Genomic DNA, 18,954 nt, shown 5'->3' on the forward strand with positions numbered 1-18,954 from the left:
AGGAATATCTCCGATAATCTTAGAAGACTCCATCATATCATAGAACGGACAGAAGGAAGCTCTCAGGAGATAGCAATAATTTAACTGGATGCATTGAAAGCCTTTGACTCGGTTAAGTGGCCCTGACTGTTGGCGGTTTTGAGGGAGAATGGCATTGGGCCCGCTTACTTGAAGTAGGCGCAATTGCTATATAGCAAACCAATGTAACGAGTTAGGACGGGGCAACCATATCAGAACAATGGCAACTGGGAAGAGGCACGAGTGTCCATGGTCCCTGATGCTTTTCATTTTAGCACTGGAGCCCTTAGCGGTATACTTAAGGCAGCAATATGGGGAGATAGGAATCAACACTAAGGGTGGGCAACACCTGATATCGATGTACGCTGATGACATCCTTCTATATCTGAAGTATCCGGAGGAGTATCCTGGAGGTTATGGAGAGGTATGCCCTGCTGTCTGGCATAACAGTTAACCCTAAAAAGTCAAGCATATTCCCCAAAGGCAGAAATGTAGGAATGCCGCCACAGGATCTGCCTGGATTACAAATAAAGTGGGAAACTAGGACGTTTAGATATCTCAGAGTCAATATATATCATAAGGTTGAAGAGGAACACGAACAAAACAGAGAGGGCAGTGTCCAAAATCAAGAACAGCATGGCTTTTTGGGCCAAGCTACCTTTCACCATGATGTGGAGGGCAGCACTGCTGAAGATGGTGGCGGTACCTAGGCTGTTACACTACTTTGTGAGCATACCGTATATGATACGCAAACTATTCTTCACCAAAGTACAAGGCACGTGTAGAGGGTTCATATGGCATAATTCCAGGAATCGAATAGCGCTATGGAAGCTTCAAAACCTGTATAAACAAGGGGGCATCAGGCTGCCCAACTTTGAAGTATACTATGTGGCTAGTCAACTACAATATGTGACGAAGTGGCTACCAGACGATCCTACGTCCGAGTCCAAATTGTTGAGAGCTGAATGTGTCCCCTATTTTTTGAACGAGTGGATGTGGGTGTCAGAAGCACAGCAGGGAGGAGGGACGAGATTGCTGGACCTAGGGGGGGAAGATGTGGCTGAGAGCCTGCCAGCTGCTTGGGAACCTGCACCTGTGCTCCCAACAGATGCCTCTAGTGGCACTAGAGGGTGTAGATGGGCAAACGAGAGAGCACATAAGGAGACAATGGGAACTGCACAGATTAGCGCCCTTGGGGATGTCTGGCAAGAGGGGAAGGCAATAGAGTTTAATGCACTGGTGGATGACTCAGGACTACATCGGGGACAATACATCACATACATTAGGTTGCTGAAATGTATAAGAGGAACATGGCCCGAAGCGGTACTGACCCTACAGCCTGAGGCCGTCGTTGAAACATTACATGGCGTATCTGAAGGGGGCCATGAGGTCTCCCGGATATACGAGCTGCTGATGTCTAAAGTGGGGAAGGAGGTGGTCCAGACGAGATGGGACTGGGAGGAGGAGGTGGGAGAGGCAATCGGGGATGGTTTATCGATTAGAGCACAGGTGTATCACAACAAAGTATGAAGAAACGTGAATTTGCAAGAGATTCAGTTGTATATCACCATAGGGCATATCTGACCCCTAAGAAGATAGCAAAGTTTAAAAAAGCTGGGACACAGATGTGTCCGAAAAGCGGGGAGGAGAACGCAGGGATTGTACACATGTTCTGGGCATGCCCTGAAATATTGAGTTTCTGGAGTGAGGTGGCCAAACTCTTGAAAGAGAAAGATATAAATCTGTACGTAAACTCCCCGTGGGCATGCATGCTGGGTGGGTTCCCCAGGCTGTGTAAACTAAACATGTTAGCAAACTCAAAGACCTGGCATACATACTGGCCAAACATAAGATAGCAATGGGTTGGAAAGCAAACAGGAGGCCGAGTGCGGATGCTTGGTGGCATTAACTCCAAAAATGGGCGTATGCTGAAACGACAGTGTGGAATGAGGCAGTGAATGGGAGGGGGGGAATAAATGTACACGCTAAGTGCTTGGACAAAATTAGTAGCGACACTGTCCAGATTAGACCGGGGAGATTCAGAAGGAGATGGCCCTTCGGGAGACGAGGAGAGTGGTATGCCTGCAGAAGCGGATTGATACAGACTTAGGTGTGTGGTGGGCCCGGTAGGGGGGAGGGGAAGGTGGAGTTTGAGGGGGGGTTGGAGTTGTAGGAGGGGCCCGGGGGGAGAAAATACAACTTGACACTGTATATTGAATCAGCTGTTGAACTGTAAGATGTACAGGTTGGAATTAATAAAATTGTTTTAAAAAAGATAAAAAAACATTAGGGTGCCACCATAAAAGTAATCTTGAGTCAATATCCGAACCAAGGTTCCAGATGGACAGAACAATAAGTAGCTGTTATGTGTTTTTGCGATTCCTGTGCAATATTCTTGACTTCATCTGATCTTTTTATGATAACTTCTAAAAACAAAGTTAATGTGATTTTTAACCTTCTATCTGATTCATCGAACATAACTTTCCACCAGTCTTGTGCGCTGAATGATTTTCTCAAAGCAAAGTGTTTCTTCTTGTTGGTTGCACAACCTGCAGACAGACTTGACAGCATCAGCCTTAGACCATGTGCCTAGTCTCTCGTTTGTGTCAAACAAATTAATTCGGAATTTCATGTACAAGGATCTACGATATTGGTCTGGAAATTTAACAAGATAGCCTTGAGTGAATTATATGATTTTGCTTCACTTGGGACATTCTTCATTATCCTATGTTTTTGCCGCACAATTTCTGTCATGCACCAATCCTGTTCCCATAATTTTTTTTTAACCAGATTGGGATTGGTCTGCAAAGTGTGAATGTCAACATTTAAGTCTTTTAGTATTCCATTAGCTCCGTCTACCCATACGGACAATATGCAGTTTTTATCTCCACTTCCTGGATCGTGTAGCACTTTAAATTGCAAAAGAGTAGGGTCTATTATAATTTTACGATAAAGTGCAAGCATGTTCCAACAAATACGTGTATTCATTGATATGAGATTCAGTTCAAAGTGGATACACGCAGTTGGTGTTCCTTTAGGTAACCATAGCACATATGACCAAAAAATGTTCTCCAGTGTGTCTCAAAGTGTGTGTGAGCAGCCCAGTGCACACTCAGCACCTTAGATTATTGCATGTACGGCCTTTTGTTTATAAAAGTCAAGCACATCTTTTAGGGAATATTTACCATATTTTCTATTCAGGACTGATGCTTGAATTGCCAATTGCCTACATCTACATTTACATTTAGCATTATCAGCCCAGGGTGCATCGTTCAAATTTGCACTGATTATCATTCCCAAGTATCTAGTGCAGAGTGAGATCTTGAGTTCCTCATTTCCCAAATGCCATTGAATTTTTTGGTGGAACATACTCTGTTTTTCCCCAAATCCTGTAATATAAGAATTTCCGATTTATTGGTGTTGATACACAGACCATTCTTGTCATATCCTTAAAAGCATTTAGCTTGCGTTGCAGCCCTATCGGAGTACAGTCAAGTAAAACTAAGTCATCCGCATATAATATCCAATTTAGATGGGAACCAAGGATTTTCGGCAGGAATGATGGACTGCCTTGTATCGTATCTCCAATGTCTGACAGAAACAAGTTAAAAATGATGGCAGCCAGTGGACACCCTTGCTTTACTCCACAAAAGGTTCTTATAGGTGAAGGCAAGGTTCCCGCACGGTCCAGACGAATCCTGACCTCTGTATCAGTGTGTAGCTCTTTGATAGCAAGGAGCAGGCTCAAGGGGCACTTCCACTTTTCCATTTTAGCCCACAAGCTTTCACGATCAATACTATCAAAGGCATGAGAGGGGTCTATAAAGGCTATGTACACGCTTCTTCCCGTTCTTATTGCTTCCATCTTCATGAGATTTATTAGGAAGAGGTTTAGGCCGCACCCCACACCCTTGACGAAGCCAGCCTGTCTCTGATCAATATGCTGACTAACATTGATCCATGTTAAAAGCTGTTGCTGTAGGTGGGCCACGTACATCTTGGCCAACACATCCAGCAACGCAATTGGTCTGTAATCTTTTGAACTTGCTCTATTTCCTTTTTTAAAAATACGCCCAATAACTGCGCTCTACCAGGATCTTGGTGTCGTGCACCGCGCCGTGATTTTCCTAAATAAGAGGCCACAGAAGTCAGCCCATTTTTCTGGATTCAGCTTCAGTGTGAAATGAGTTAAACTGGCAGGACCGGGTGCTCTGAATGCACTTATTCTATTAATGATGTTCAACGTGTCCTCTTTGTCGAATTCAGGATCCCATTGATATAATTTTGGGAAGTTTGGTTCTGTGCTATTCCCTTTTTTGCTATATAGTTGACTATAAAAGGTGATCCACACAGCTTCCGTCACCATATTCTGTTGAAGTGCTGACTGATGGCCGTTTTCTTCACTTATCAGCCTCCAGAATTCATGCGAGTTCTTGTTGCTCAGTTTGGTTAACATTGCCTCTGCAAATTGTTGCAAACTTGACTACTGTTCAAGCTTTCCTCGCTCTAGACAAAGTCCACAACTTTGCTACCCGCATTCTCTACTACCTACCTCAATCCACCCCACTTTGTCCTACCGACAGCATGCTGGTTTACTCTTCATGAATAACCACTTCTTTTTCAAGTTCCTTCTCCTAATCTACAAAGAAATGAATGGTCTTGCCTCCGAGTACCTGCTGGATTGTATCTCATTTTATTCACCATCTCGTGCCCCCCGATCCTCCTCTGCACCTAACCTCACCACCCCATACCCTCCTTTGTCTCCTCTCACTTGCGCTCTTTCTCTGTAATCGCCCCGCTCCAATGGAATCTTCTGCCCATTAACAATCAAAGCCAGCCAACCGTGGATCTCTTGAAAGCTTGGCTTAAACTTCACTTACTTGTTAAAGAGGGAACTTTCCCTGCAATCTCCCCCATCCTATTCTTCTATAATCCCACCACTGCCCTTTTTGCTCCTTACAAGATCATTGTCATTGCCTTATGGGTCAGCGTTATTTATACACAGCTTTATCAGCCAAATACAAACAGACAGCTCTCAAGGATGCAAGAACCAGATACACTTTTCACCCTCAATGGGGATCATCAGTGTGGTCCGGTTGACATCCTTGCGATTGGAGCATTGAGGCATGTTTACAAAACACAAACAATTTTATGGTGGGTGTGACGAATCCTTGGATGTCATCCCTTCTCCCCTTCCCATAAGGCCAGGGAGGGAGGCCATTACCTGATAGTCCCCCTGGGGGTGGTACTCGGCGGGTGGCTCTCATAGAGAGGGATCCCTCCTATAGAACTAGGAACGACTATCTGGGAAAAATGCAGTACACAAAAAACATATCCTCCACCTCCCTCATCCTCCTACCCTATAGAGTCCAATAATTCCACACACTTCCATGCATCTTTGTAGATAGATGATATGACCTCCTCCCTAGAAAGTACTGGGACGAGGCAGAGTAGGGATCACCTCTGTGAATCGCCTACAGAAACCGTGACGCAGAAGAATGCAATAAACCCACTTGTAACAACATCAATACTGAGACACAGAGCAATGTGGAGTGCCCTGCGGAACCAACATTAGCGGTCCAGACAATGTGAAACAAACAATTACACGCCAAGGATAAAAAGGGGAGAACGACTTTACGACCTGTTGGATCCTTCCTGGAGGATCTGGGAACTGACAACGCAGCCGAAGCAAGGGAGACACCATGAGTGCAGAGGCCGAGACACTTGGCCATGGCAGAGGGATCCCTGCTAACTCCACCATGGTCCGAGAAGAGAAGGCAGAGGGCAGGACAACCAGCCGAAGAGGAGAGCTGGTGTGCGTGGAAAGCTGGAAGCGCACCGTCCAAGAGCAGAGGAATGGGGCAAGGATGCTGTGGTTTGTGGCAAGACCACGAGAAGCCCGAGTGGGGAAGAGAAACCCACAGACAACTAGAGGTAGCCGGTAAGAAGCCTGGAGAGTCCCGGGTAGCTGGAACAGTTGATGGGAAGCCCGAGGGGCAGAGAGGTTGCAAGGAACAGGTATGGGGCCCACAACAAATAAACTGCCTACAAAGTCATCTTTATAGTCACAGTACCTGGCAGGATAATAAACCTGGTCTGTGACATAGAGAAGAGAGAATCTCATGGATCTGCGACCTGCACCCTCCTGTCCTGGCAAGGTACTTAACCAGGTGGGCTGTGAGAGGATGGCCAGGGAAAGAGGAGCATAACCCCCCCTAGCATTGTGAACTGAGGAAGGTCAGGGTAAGAAGCATAACCCGCCCTGACATTGTGATAGTTTGTGAAGGCCAAGAGAAGGGAGTCATGCTCTTGGCATTACAAGAATATATAGGAGCTGCTAAAATAATCTCTCTTAAGAAAGTTAAGACGCTGGGGGTCACCTTTGACCAGCATCCCAGCATGAAGTCTCATGTGGGGAATTTGGTATCGGCTTGTGCCTATTATATCAAACTGCTAGCCCACCTTCGACCCCTTAGGCAAACGCAGAAACAATTGCAAGAGCAATTGTGGGAGCTAAAATGGACTATTGCTCCAGCTTGCTCGTGGGTATTAACAAATCTTTTCGCAATAGGCTGCATGATTACCCAGAACGGAGCAGTAAGAGTGGTTATGGGTCTCTCTCACAGAGACCATGTATCAGTGGCAAGATAAGCTCTTCACTGGCTCCTGGTTGAGTCAAGAATCCGGTTTCGACTATTGGGAATAACCCAGAAATGTAGGCAGAGAAAAATGCCTGCTTACCTACAGGTTCTCTTATTTAACAAAACACATGGAAGATCGCTTAGATCCAGCAATCAGGATCTGCTGCTGATTCCTAGATGTAGGCCCGAAAAGGCCTCAAAGGGAGCCTTTTACATTGCTGCTTCCGGGCCTGGAATGACCTTCCTCTGGAGTTAAGGGGCATTGATTCAACTGATGTCTTCAAAAGAAAATTGAAGACGTTTGTTTGCCCAAGGTGATCTGCCTCTGCTCTACTACTCCTCTCTACTCTGTCCATGCTTGAGGAGCTCTTTTTATGTCTTGTTGCGCCCTTAAACCTATGGGCCCATGGCCTGCGCAATATACATTTATTAAAGTAAAGTAAAAGAAGCCTAAAAGAGGCCGGGGGGTGGGGGAGAGAGTCAAACCCCATGGTACTTGGGAACATTGTGATAAACATTGTGAATTGTGCAAGCCTCAAATAGGCCACGGGAAGAAACATACCCCAGGCACTGAAATGTTCAAGCATGAGAAAGGCCAGGGGAAGGCAGTCATTCTCCACCTCTCCGTGGTGTTTGTGAACATTGTGAAGAGTCTAAGAAAGGTCCGGGGAAGGGAGTCACCCCCCTTGTATTTTTGAATATTGTAAAAAGTTGGAACTTTGCTTTAATTCGGAACTGAGACTTTTCAATCTGGAACTTTTCGTTCCAGAACTGCAATCTGGAGAAGGGATTAATTCCCACAGGAAATAGTATGTTCATACTACTGGCAAGGTGGACCGCTCTACAGAAGAAGGAAGCCATTCATTTGTATTAAGAAAACGTACCAACCTTTTTAGTTGAGTTAAAAGTGTAAGGGATGGAAATAGGCTTTTGACACAGGACAAGGCTTTTGACACAGGACAGTGGACTATATACTTTCAACGGACCTCCTGACGGAGTCCGTGTTTAGTTGAGGCAGGGAACCCCCTCTTAGCATTAGGGATAGTTAGGGTTTTTCCTCCTTTATTTTCACCAAATTAAGATGTATGACCACAATAATGCCACCTGCGTATCAGTCTCCTCCATCCACACCCTTACATGGGTTTAGAAATTGTAAGAAAAAAGTATTCTACTTATAATGTAAGAGTAGAAAGGTATAAATATTATTGCCCATATGCTAGGCCTTCATGCATTTCAACTGAGTAGGCACCGATTCTGTGGGTTCTCATTCTTACCCAGGGTGGCTTCAATGCTTCATAGAGCTGCCGGATGGTGTTCATTATGTTTTCTGGTATGCAGAAATTAATGATATCCCATTGTGTTCAATCTTCCATACATCCACACTTATGTTTCCTCTACTACCCTTGTCTGGAGGTTCTAAAGGCCCTTCATTTCATTCTCTCTCATGGATATCCTGTTCTTTGCTTCTGAAAGTATCCACATCAATGCCAGAATGGACTGGCTAATGTGTTAGGCTCAAATAGGATGGCAGTTTGTATAGTTGGCACCTAAATTCCTGCAAGACCCGAGTGGGTGTTATCGGTTTATTGCACTTTAAAGTGTTTGTTACTAGATTTGCCCGATTGCTTGACATTGTGGTCTTCCACTTAAATAGGACTAGTACTACATTCGCTTAGCTTATGGAGGATGCAAATGTAACTTGGCTCCCACGCAGGGTGATGTGGATGATACTTCATGTTATGTACACTGGAGTGGCCTGAGGTATAGGTACTGCATGCATTGTGAGCTAGACCAGTGTTAGAAGTGTAAAAAAGAACAAGTTACTTTCTTACCTTGTAACGTTCTTTCGATGGAATGTTCCTCCGACGTATTCCTTATCTTTGATGTTACCCATTCCAGCTTGCTGGCCTCGGAATTTTTTTTCAGTAGAGGGCGCTGCGCGTTGACGTCCCTCGAATCCGTGTCCCTCGACAGCCTCCGTATCGGCGCCGACATCATTGAGCGTATAAATAGACTTGCGCAGTGTCTGTTGCTCAGTTCCGTTTTGAAGCTTAAAAATTACTTTGCATGAATTGGTTATTATCCTTGAAGGAGCGTAAACTGCAACTACAAGGAAAGTTTTACTGCGGGGATGGATGGGAGGGGCAATAAGGAATACGTCGGAGGAACATCCCATCGAAAGAACATTACAAGGTAAGAAAGTAACTTGTTCTTCGAAGGGATTGTGTCCTCCGACGTATTCTTTATCTTTGATAGACTCCCATAGCAGTAGTGTAAAAAAGAGGTGGGAGTAAAAAATGAAATATTTCCGTTTAAGAATGCACAGAATGCAACACAGCTTTCCCAAATCTTGTTTCCTGACTACAGGAGGAATCCAGGCTGTAAAATTAGTAAAGGTATGTGCGGACGACCATGTGGCAGCCGCACATATGTCTCTAATTGGAACCCCTCTTTGGAGAGCCGAAAAGGCTGCGATACCCCTGGTTGAATGAGCCCTAAGATGTTGAGGGGGCTCTTTTCCTGCTAATTTGTAGCATTCTAGAATGGTTAAAATGATCCACCTTGAAATGGTCTGTTTCGTGATTGGCAATCCTAATTTGTGCCCTGCGTATTCTACAAACAATTGGTCTGCTTGCCTTATCCTAGCAAGTCTGCTAATATAAAAACTCAAGGCACGCCTTGGATCCAGCCTGTGTAACCTTTCTTCCTCTTTCCCTGGGTGGGGAGGAGGATAGAACGAAGGTAAGGTTATTTTCTGAGTAACGTGGAATTCAGAGACCACCTTTGGGAGAAAATTAGGCTTCACTTGTAAAACAACCTTGTCTTTATGAAAGATTGTATGAGGAGGTTTGCAAGATAGAGTTTGTAATTCGCTCACTCTTCTGGCAGATGATATAGCCACAAGAAAGACTGTTTCAAGAGTGAGAAATCTTAATGAACAGGAATGAAGTAGTTCAAAAGGAGTACCCATCAGACATTTTAAGACTAGATTTGGGTCCCACAATGGAACTTGAAAAGGTTTTGGGGGATAAACATTAGTTAACGTCTTCAGAAATTGGATTACCAAGGGTAATTTGAAATATGAAGGCTCCTCAGCAGTACGCTTAAAGATTGACAGCGCTGCAAGATAGCTCTTGATTGTACCAAATTGAAGACCTAAATTTGCTAAGTAAAGCAAGAATGATAACACCATTGGTGTATTGCATGAAAAGGGTTCAATATTCTTTTCTCTACACCAGCTGCAAAATTTGTTCCAACGCAGCGGTATAAAGTTTTTGTTGCTGGCCTTCTGGCCAAAAGCAACACCTCCATGACGTCATGCGGGGGATCCCAATCCTTGTATCTCAACCTTTCAGAAATCAAGCGTGAAGGTTGAGGGTTCTGATGTCTGGATGGAGAACCTGACCTCCCTTCTGCGAGATAAGGTCCTCTCTTTGCAGAAGACGAATTTGAGGACAGATGGACATGTCCAGAAGGTCCGGGTACCACCTTCTACTGGCCCAATCCGGGGCAATTAGGATCATGGCTTTCCGGATCCTTCTCAACCTCTTGATCATTTGAGGAATGACAGGGACTGGAGGAAACGTGTACAGGAGTGGGAACTCCCAGTCCACTACGAACGCGTCCCCTAGAGCTCCTCTCAGGGGAAATTCCCTTGAACAAAACTGATCGCCTTCCTGTTGATGCTGGTGGCAAACAGATCCACCTGAGGGGTTCCTCAAAGGGCAAAGATCTCTTGAAGGACTTCCTGAGCTAGCTCCCACTCGTGGAAAACTGTGCTCTGCCTGCTCAGAGCATCCGCCGTCCAGTTCTTCTCTCCGGCTAGATGAACAGCCAATTCCCTCTTGAATCTGAGCGGGGCTTGTTACAGCTAGCTTATGAGGGCCAGGGTCTCCCAGTGCTGATTGAAGGGGCGTAAGACTGTGTTTCTCTATGTTTCTCTATGTTTCTCTATGTTTATCTAAGTTCCATGTTTCTCTATATTTTGCATTTCTCTAAGTTTTATGCTTTGTAATCTTCTCTAACTTGAATACCAAATGTATATGAAATTCACTGTTTAGAATAAATACTAAAACTTATTGAAGGTGTCATTTGTCACTAGCATGAGATCACTGCTCAGCACAATAGAACCTGTATTTTGGGCTGAATTGGGTATTTTTTGCTCTCAAAGGGCTGGCCCCGAGGAAGATTTTGCCCATATCAAGACAGGCGCCACCATCCAAATCAAGATACTACTGTTTACTTCAAAAACCTATATACAAAGGTATGCCCATACATGGATGGGGCAGTTATTTGGGGAGGGGACTTTAATTGCACCCTAGACCCAAAACTAGACAGATTGGATGATAAAGTTGGGAGGCCCACCCCAGTAGCGAAAGCATTGGGCACCCTACTGAATGATTTTCAGTTAGTGGATGTATGGAGGATGCACCACCCACAGGATCGGGAATACTGGCACTACTCCGCTCCACAAAACCTGTACACCAGGTTAGATTACATATTTACTGGAACAGAACTAGCCGGGAAAATGACGCAGGCGGAATACAAGGCCATGGTCCTTTCAGACCATGCACCATTGATAGAAACATGGCAGAACTCACCGCCTAGAGCGAGGATCCCGACGTGGAGACTGAGGGCCGAAGCGTTGAAAGATACATTGCTCAGGGAAGATCTGAGAACAGAAATAAAGGAATATATTAAACATAATACTGGCAGCGTAGAATCAGCTGGGACACTGTGGGAAGCATTTAAAGTGGTGGTGATGGGAGCGGCAATATCAAAATCAAAAGGTTTACAGGGTGGCATAATACAGGAATTGCAGACTGCAGAGAGGAAATTGGAAACTAAAATGCGAGAAAGTACGAGATACCCTGGGGAGGGCGAGACTACACAGCAACTGCAGCAGGAATATAGGGACCACTGGGAGAGACTATGTAATCTGAACTATAAAAGGTACATGGAGAGGCAGCATGCGGAAGGAGATAAACCAGGTAGGCTTCATACCTGGTTGTACAGAAGTGAACACCACAGAAAACCGATAAAAGAATTGAAAGGAAGGAATGGCCAGACACGGAATACCCAAGAGGGGATTAATGATTGTTTCCTTGAATATTACCAGAAATTGTATGCAGAAGTGACTGAGAGGGAGGAGATAGATATACAGGAAGCATTAACAGAGATTACTCTTCCCAAACTCGAAGCTGCAGAAAGGGAAAATTTAGAGGCTCCAATCACGATTGAGGAGCTAGAATATGTGATCAAGCTCTTACCTACCAGCAAGGCCCCAGGAGCAGATGGGCTCCCAAGCGAGTTCTACTAAACCTATAGTACAGACCTACTCCCTTCACTGCTGGCGATGCTGAATGAAGCGTTTAATACAGGTACATTGCCGGAGTCACTCAGGGAGGCGATCATCATCCTCCTTAAACCGAGCACAGACTGTGGGTCTTATAGGTCACTCTCTATGCTCAATCAGGATAGTAAAATACTCACAGCAGTTATGGTGCATAGGCTAAAACCAGTTATAAATAAACTCATACATCCGGACCAGACCGGGTATGTCCCACGCAGGAATATCTCCGATAATCTTAGAAGACTCCATCATATCATAGAACGGACAGAAGGAAGCTCTCAGGAGATAGCAATAATTTAACTGGATGCATTGAAAGCCTTTGACTCGGTTAAGTGGCCCTGACTGTTGGCGGTTTTGAGGGAGAATGGCATTGGGCCCGCTTACTTGAAGTAGGCGCAATTGCTATATAGCAAACCAATGTAACGAGTTAGGACGGGGCAACCATATCAGAACAATGGCAACTGGGAAGAGGCACGAGTGTCCATGGTCCCTGATGCTTTTCATTTTAGCACTGGAGCCCTTAGCGGTATACTTAAGGCAGCAATATGGGGAGATAGGAATCAACACTAAGGGTGGGCAACACCTGATATCGATGTACGCTGATGACATCCTTCTATATCTGAAGTATCCGGAGGAGTATCCTGGAGGTTATGGAGAGGTATGCCCTGCTGTCTGGCATAACAGTTAACCCTAAAAAGTCAAGCATATTCCCCAAAGGCAGAAATGTAGGAATGCCGCCACAGGATCTGCCTGGATTACAAATAAAGTGGGAAACTAGGACGTTTAGATATCTCAGAGTCAATATATATCATAAGGTTGAAGAGGAACACGAACAAAACAGAGAGGGCAGTGTCCAAAATCAAGAACAGCATGGCTTTTTGGGCCAAGCTACCTTTCACCATGATGTGGAGGGCAGCACTGCTGAAGATGGTGGCGGTACCTAGGCTGTTACACTACTTTGTGAGCATACCGTATATGATACGCAAACTATTCTTCACCAAAGTACAAGGCACGTGTAGAGGGTTCATATGGCATAATTCCAGGAATCGAATAGCGCTATGGAAGCTTCAAAACCTGTATAAACAAGGGGGCATCAGGCTGCCCAACTTTGAAGTATACTATGTGGCTAGTCAACTACAATATGTGACGAAGTGGCTACCAGACGATCCTACGTCCGAGTCCAAATTGTTGAGAGCTGAATGTGTCCCCTATTTTTTGAACGAGTGGATGTGGGTGTCAGAAGCACAGCAGGGAGGAGGGACGAGATTGCTGGACCTAGGGGGGAAGATGTGGCTGAGAGCCTGCCAGCTGCTTGGGAACCTGCACCTGTGCTCCCAACAGATGCCTCTAGTGGCACTAGAGGGTGTAGATGGGCAAACGAGAGAGCACATAAGGAGACAATGGGAACTGCACAGATTAGCGCCCTTGGGGATGTCTGGCAAGAGGGGAAGGCAATAGAGTTTAATGCACTGGTGGATGACTCAGGACTACATCGGGGACAATACATCACATACATTAGGTTGCTGAAATGTATAAGAGGAACATGGCCCGAAGCGGTACTGACCCTACAGCCTGAGGCCGTCGTTGAAACATTACATGGCGTATCTGAAGGGGGCCATGAGGTCTCCCGGATATACGAGCTGCTGATGTCTAAAGTGGGGAAGGAGGTGGTCCAGACGAGATGGGACTGGGAGGAGGAGGTGGGAGAGGCAATCGGGGATTGTTTATCGATTAGAGCACAGGTGTATCACAACAAAGTATGAAGAAACGTGAATTTGCAAGAGATTCAGTTGTATATCACCATAGGGCATATCTGACCCCTAAGAAGATAGCAAAGTTTAAAAAAGCTGGGACACAGATGTGTCCGAAAAGCGGGGAGGAGAACGCAGGGATTGTACACATGTTCTGGGCATGCCCTGAAATATTGAGTTTCTGGAGTGAGGTGGCCAAACTCTTGAAAGAGAAAGATATAAATCTGTACGTAAACTCCCCGTGGGCATGCATGCTGGGTGGGTTCCCCAGGCTGTGTAAACTAAACATGTTAGCAAACTCAAAGACCTGGCATACATACTGGCCAAACATAAGATAGCAATGGGTTGGAAAGCAAACAGGAGGCCGAGTGCGGATGCTTGGTGGCATTAACTCCAAAAATGGGCGTATGCTGAAACGACAGTGTGGAATGAGGCAGTGAATGGGAGGGGGGGAATAAATGTACACGCTAAGTGCTTGGACAAAATTAGTAGCGACACTGTCCAGATTAGACCGGGGAGATTCAGAAGGAGATGGCCCTTCGGGAGACGAGGAGAGTGGTATGCCTGCAGAAGCGGATTGATACAGACTTAGGTGTGTGGTGGGCCCGGTAGGGGGGAGGGGAAGGTGGAGTTTGAGGGGGGGTTGGAGTTGGAGGAGGGGCCCGGGGGGAGAAAATACAACTTGACACTGTATATTGAATCAGCTGTTGAACTGTAAGATGTACAGGTTGGAATTAATAAAATTGTTTTAAAAAAGATAAAAAAACATTAGGGTGCCACCATAAAAGTAATCTTGAGTCAATATCCGAACCAAGGTTCCAGATGGACAGAACAATAAGTAGCTGTTATGTGTTTTTGCGATTCCTGTGCAATATTCTTGACTTCATCTGATCTTTTTATGATAACCTCTAAAAACAAAGTTAATGTGATTTTTAACCTTCTATCTGATTCATCGAACATAACTTTCCACCAGTCTTGTGCGCTGAATGATTTTCTCAAAGCAAAGTGTTTCTTCTTGTTGGTTGCACAACCTGCAGACAGACTTGACAGCATCAGCCTTAGACCATGTGCCTAGTCTCTCGTTTGTGTCAAACAAATTAATTCGGAATTTCATGTACAAGGATCTACGATATTGGTCTGGAAATTTAACAAGATAGCCTTGAGTGAATTATATGATTTTGCTTCACTTGGGACATTCTTCATTATCCTATGTTTTTGCCGCACAATTTCTGTCATGCACCAATCCTGTTCCCATAATTTTTTTTTAACCAGATTGGGATTGGTCTGCAAAGTGTGAATGTCAACATTTAAGTCTTTTAGTATTCCATTAGCTCCGTCTACCCATACGGACAATATGCAGTTTTTATCTCCACTTCCTGGATCGTGTAGCACTTTAAATTGCAAAAGAGTAGGGTCTATTATAATTTTACGATAAAGTGCAAGCATGTTCCAACAAATACGTGTATTCATTGATATGAGATTCAGTTCAAAGTGGATACACGCAGTTGGTGTTCCTTTAGGTAACCATAGCACATATGACCAAAAAATGTTCTCCAGTGTGTCTCAAAGTGTGTGTGAGCAGCCCAGTGCACACTCAGCACCTTAGATTATTGCATGTACGGCCTTTTGTTTATAAAAGTCAAGCACATCTTTTAGGGAATATTTACCATATTTTCTATTCAGGACTGATGCTTGAATTGCCAATTGCCTACATCTACATTTACATTTAGCATTATCAGCCCAGGGTGCATCGTTCAAATTTGCACTGATTATCATTCCCAAGTATCTAGTGCAGAGTGAGATCTTGAGTTCCTCATTTCCCAAATGCCATTGAATTTTTTGGTGGAACATACTCTGTTTTACCCCAAATCCTGTAATATAAGAATTTCCGATTTATTGGTGTTGATACACAGACCATTCTTGTCATATCCTTAAAAGCATTTAGCTTGCGTTGCAGCCCTATCGGAGTACAGTCAAGTAAAACTAAGTCATCCGCATATAATATCCAATTTAGATGGGAACCAAGGATTTTCGGCAGGAATGATGGACTGCCTTGTATCGTATCTCCAATGTCTGACAGAAACAAGTTAAAAATGATGGCAGCCAGTGGACACCCTTGCTTTACTCCACAAAAGGTTCTTATAGGTGAAGGCAAGGTTCCCGCACGGTCCAGACGAATCCTGACCTCTGTATCAGTGTGTAGCTCTTTGATAGCAAGGAGCAGGCTCAAGGGGCACTTCCACTTTTCCATTTTAGCCCACAAGCTTTCACGATCAATACTATCAAAGGCATGAGAGGGGTCTATAAAGGCTATGTACACGCTTCTTCCCGTTCTTATTGCTTCCATCTTCATGAGATTTATTAGGAAGAGGTTTAGGCCGCACCCCACACCCTTGACGAAGCCAGCCTGTCTCTGATCAATATGCTGACTAACATTGATCCATGTTAAAAGCTGTTGCTGTAGGTGGGCCACGTACATCTTGGCCAACACATCCAGCAACGCAATTGGTCTGTAATCTTTTGAACTTGCTCTATTTCCTTTTTTAAAAATACGCCCAATAACTGCGCTCTACCAGGATCTTGGTGTCGTGCACCGCGCCGTGATTTTCCTAAATAAGAGGCCACAGAAGTCAGCCCATTTTTCTGGATTCAGCTTCAGTGTGAAATGAGTTAAGCTGGCAGGACCGGGTGCTCTGAATGCACTTATTCTATTAATGATGTTCAACGTGTCCTCTTTGTCGAATTCAGGATCCCATTGATATAATTTTGGGAAGTTTGGTTCTGTGCTATTCCCTTTTTTGCTATATAGTTGACTATAAAAGGTGATCCACACAGCTTCCGTCACCATATTCTGTTGAAGTGCTGACTGATGGCCGTTTTCTTCACTTATCAGCCTCCAGAATTCATGCGAGTTCTTGTTGCTCAGTTTGGTTAACATTGCCTCTGCAAATTGTTGCAAACTTGACTACTGTTCAAGCTTTCCTCGCTCTAGACAAAGTCCACAACTTTGCTACCCGCATTCTCTACTACCTACCTCAATCCACCCCACTTTGTCCTACCGACAGCATGCTGGTTTACTCTTCATGAATAACCACTTCTTTTTCAAGTTCCTTCTCCTAATCTACAAAGAAATGAATGGTCTTGCCTCCGAGTACCTGCTGGATTGTATCTCATTTTATTCACCATCTCGTGCCCCCCGATCCTCCTCTGCACCTAACCTCACCACCCCATACCCTCCTTTGTCTCCTCTCACTTGCGCTCTTTCTCTGTAATCGCCCCGCTCCAATGGAATCTTCTGCCCATTAACAATCAAAGCCAGCCAACCGTGGATCTCTTGAAAGCTTGGCTTAAACTTCACTTACTTGTTAAAGAGGGAACTTTCCCTGCAATCTCCCCCATCCTATTCTTCTATAATCCCACCACTGCCCTTTTTGCTCCTTACAAGATCATTGTCATTGCCTTATGGGTCAGCGTTATTTATACACAGCTTTATCAGCCAAATACAAACAGACAGCTCTCAAGGATGCAAGAACCAGATACACTTTTCACCCTCAATGGGGATCATCAGTGTGGTCCGGTTGACATCCTTGCGATTGGAGCATTGAGGCATGTTTACAAAACACAAACAATTTTATGGTGGGTGTGACGAATCCTTGGATGTCATCCCTTCTCCCCTTCCCATAAGGCCAGGGAGGGAGGCCATTACCTGATAGTCCCCCTGGGGGTGGTACTCGGCGGGTGGCTCTCATAGAGAGGGATCCCTCCTATAGAACTAGGAACGACTATCTGGGAAGAATGCAGTACACAAAAAACATATCCTCCACCTCCCTCATCCTCCTACCCTATAGAGTCCAATAATTCCACACACTTCCATGCATCTTTGTAGATAGATGATATGACCTCCTCCCTAGAAAGTACTGGGACGAGGCAGAGTAGGGATCACCTCTGTGAATCGCCTACAGAAACCGTGACGCAGAAGAATGCAATAAACCCACTTGTAACAACATCAATACTGAGACACAGAGCAATGTGGAGTGCCCTGCGGAACCAACATTAGCGGTCCAGACAATGTGAAACAAACAATTACACGCCAAGGATAAAAAGGGGAGAACGACTTTACGACCTGTTGGATCCTTCCTGGAGGATCTGGGAACTGACAACGCAGCCGAAGCAAGGGAGACACCATGAGTGCAGAGGCCGAGACACTTGGCCATGGCAGAGGCATCCCTGCTAACTCCACCATGGTCCGAGAAGAGAAGGCAGAGGGCAGGACAACCAGCCGAAGAGGAGAGCTGGTGTGCGTGGAAAGCTGGAAGCGCACCGTCCAAGAGCAGAGGAATGGGGCAAGGATGCTGTGGTTTGTGGCAAGACCACGAGAAGCCCGAGTGGGGAAGAGAAACCCACAGACAACTAGAGGTAGCCGGTAAGAAGCCTGGAGAGTCCCGGGTAGCTGGAACAGTTGATGGGAAGCCCGAGGGGCAGAGAGGTTGCAAGGAACAGGTATGGGGCCCACAACAAATAAACTGCCTACAAAGTCATCTTTATAGTCACAGTACCTGGCAGGATAATAAACCTGGTCTGTGACATAGAGAAGAGAGAATCTCATGGATCTGCGACCTGCACCCTCCTGTCCTGGCAAGGTACTTAACCAGGTGGGCTGTGAGAGGATGGCCAGGGAAAGAGGAGCATAACCCCCCCTAGCATTGTGAACTGAGGAAGGTCAGGGTAAGAAGCATAACCCGCCCTGACATTGTGATAGTTTGTGAAGGCCAAGAGAAGGGAGTCATGCTCTTGGCATTACAAGAATATATAGGAGCTGCTAAAATAATCTCTCTTAAGAAAGTTAAGACGCTGGGGGTCACCTTTGACCAGCATCCCAGCATGAAGTCTCATGTGGGGAATTTGGTATCGGCTTGTGCCTATTATATCAAACTGCTAGCCCACCTTCGACCCCTTAGGCAAACGCAGAAACAATTGCAAGAGCAATTGTGGGAGCTAAAATGGACTATTGCTCCAGCTTGCTCGTGGGTATTAACAAATCTTTTCGCAATAGGCTGCATGATTACCCAGAACGGAGCAGTAAGAGTGGTTATGGGTCTCTCTCACAGAGACCATGTATCAGTGGCAAGATAAGCTCTTCACTGGCTCCTGGTTGAGTCAAGAATCCGGTTTCGACTATTGGGAATAACCC

The 18,954-nt window shown here is 45.2% G+C and overlaps 1 protein-coding gene across 3 annotated transcripts in view; it reads right to left on the minus strand.

Moving 5' to 3' along the window:
- LOC138569993 (uncharacterized) overlaps nt 1-18,954 on the minus strand; it is a 132,096-nt gene that overhangs the window by 33,522 nt on the left and 79,620 nt on the right. Inside the window, exon 5 of one of the 3 annotated variants that reach the window (XM_069648506.1) lies at nt 11,269-11,331. The exons of the other annotated variants lie outside the window; for them this stretch is intronic. Coding sequence (XP_069504607.1) covers nt 11,321-11,331 — 11 coding nt within the window. The 3' untranslated portion in view covers nt 11,269-11,320. Of the gene's footprint in view, nt 1-11,268; nt 11,332-18,954 lie in introns of those variants that run through there. 3 annotated transcript variants of the gene reach the window in all.

This window comes from Ambystoma mexicanum, chromosome 2q (genome assembly GCF_040938575.1).
Source record: "Ambystoma mexicanum isolate Mex_15411 chromosome 2q, UKY_AmexF1_1, whole genome shotgun sequence".
Lineage (NCBI taxonomy): Eukaryota > Metazoa > Chordata > Amphibia > Caudata > Ambystomatidae > Ambystoma > Ambystoma mexicanum.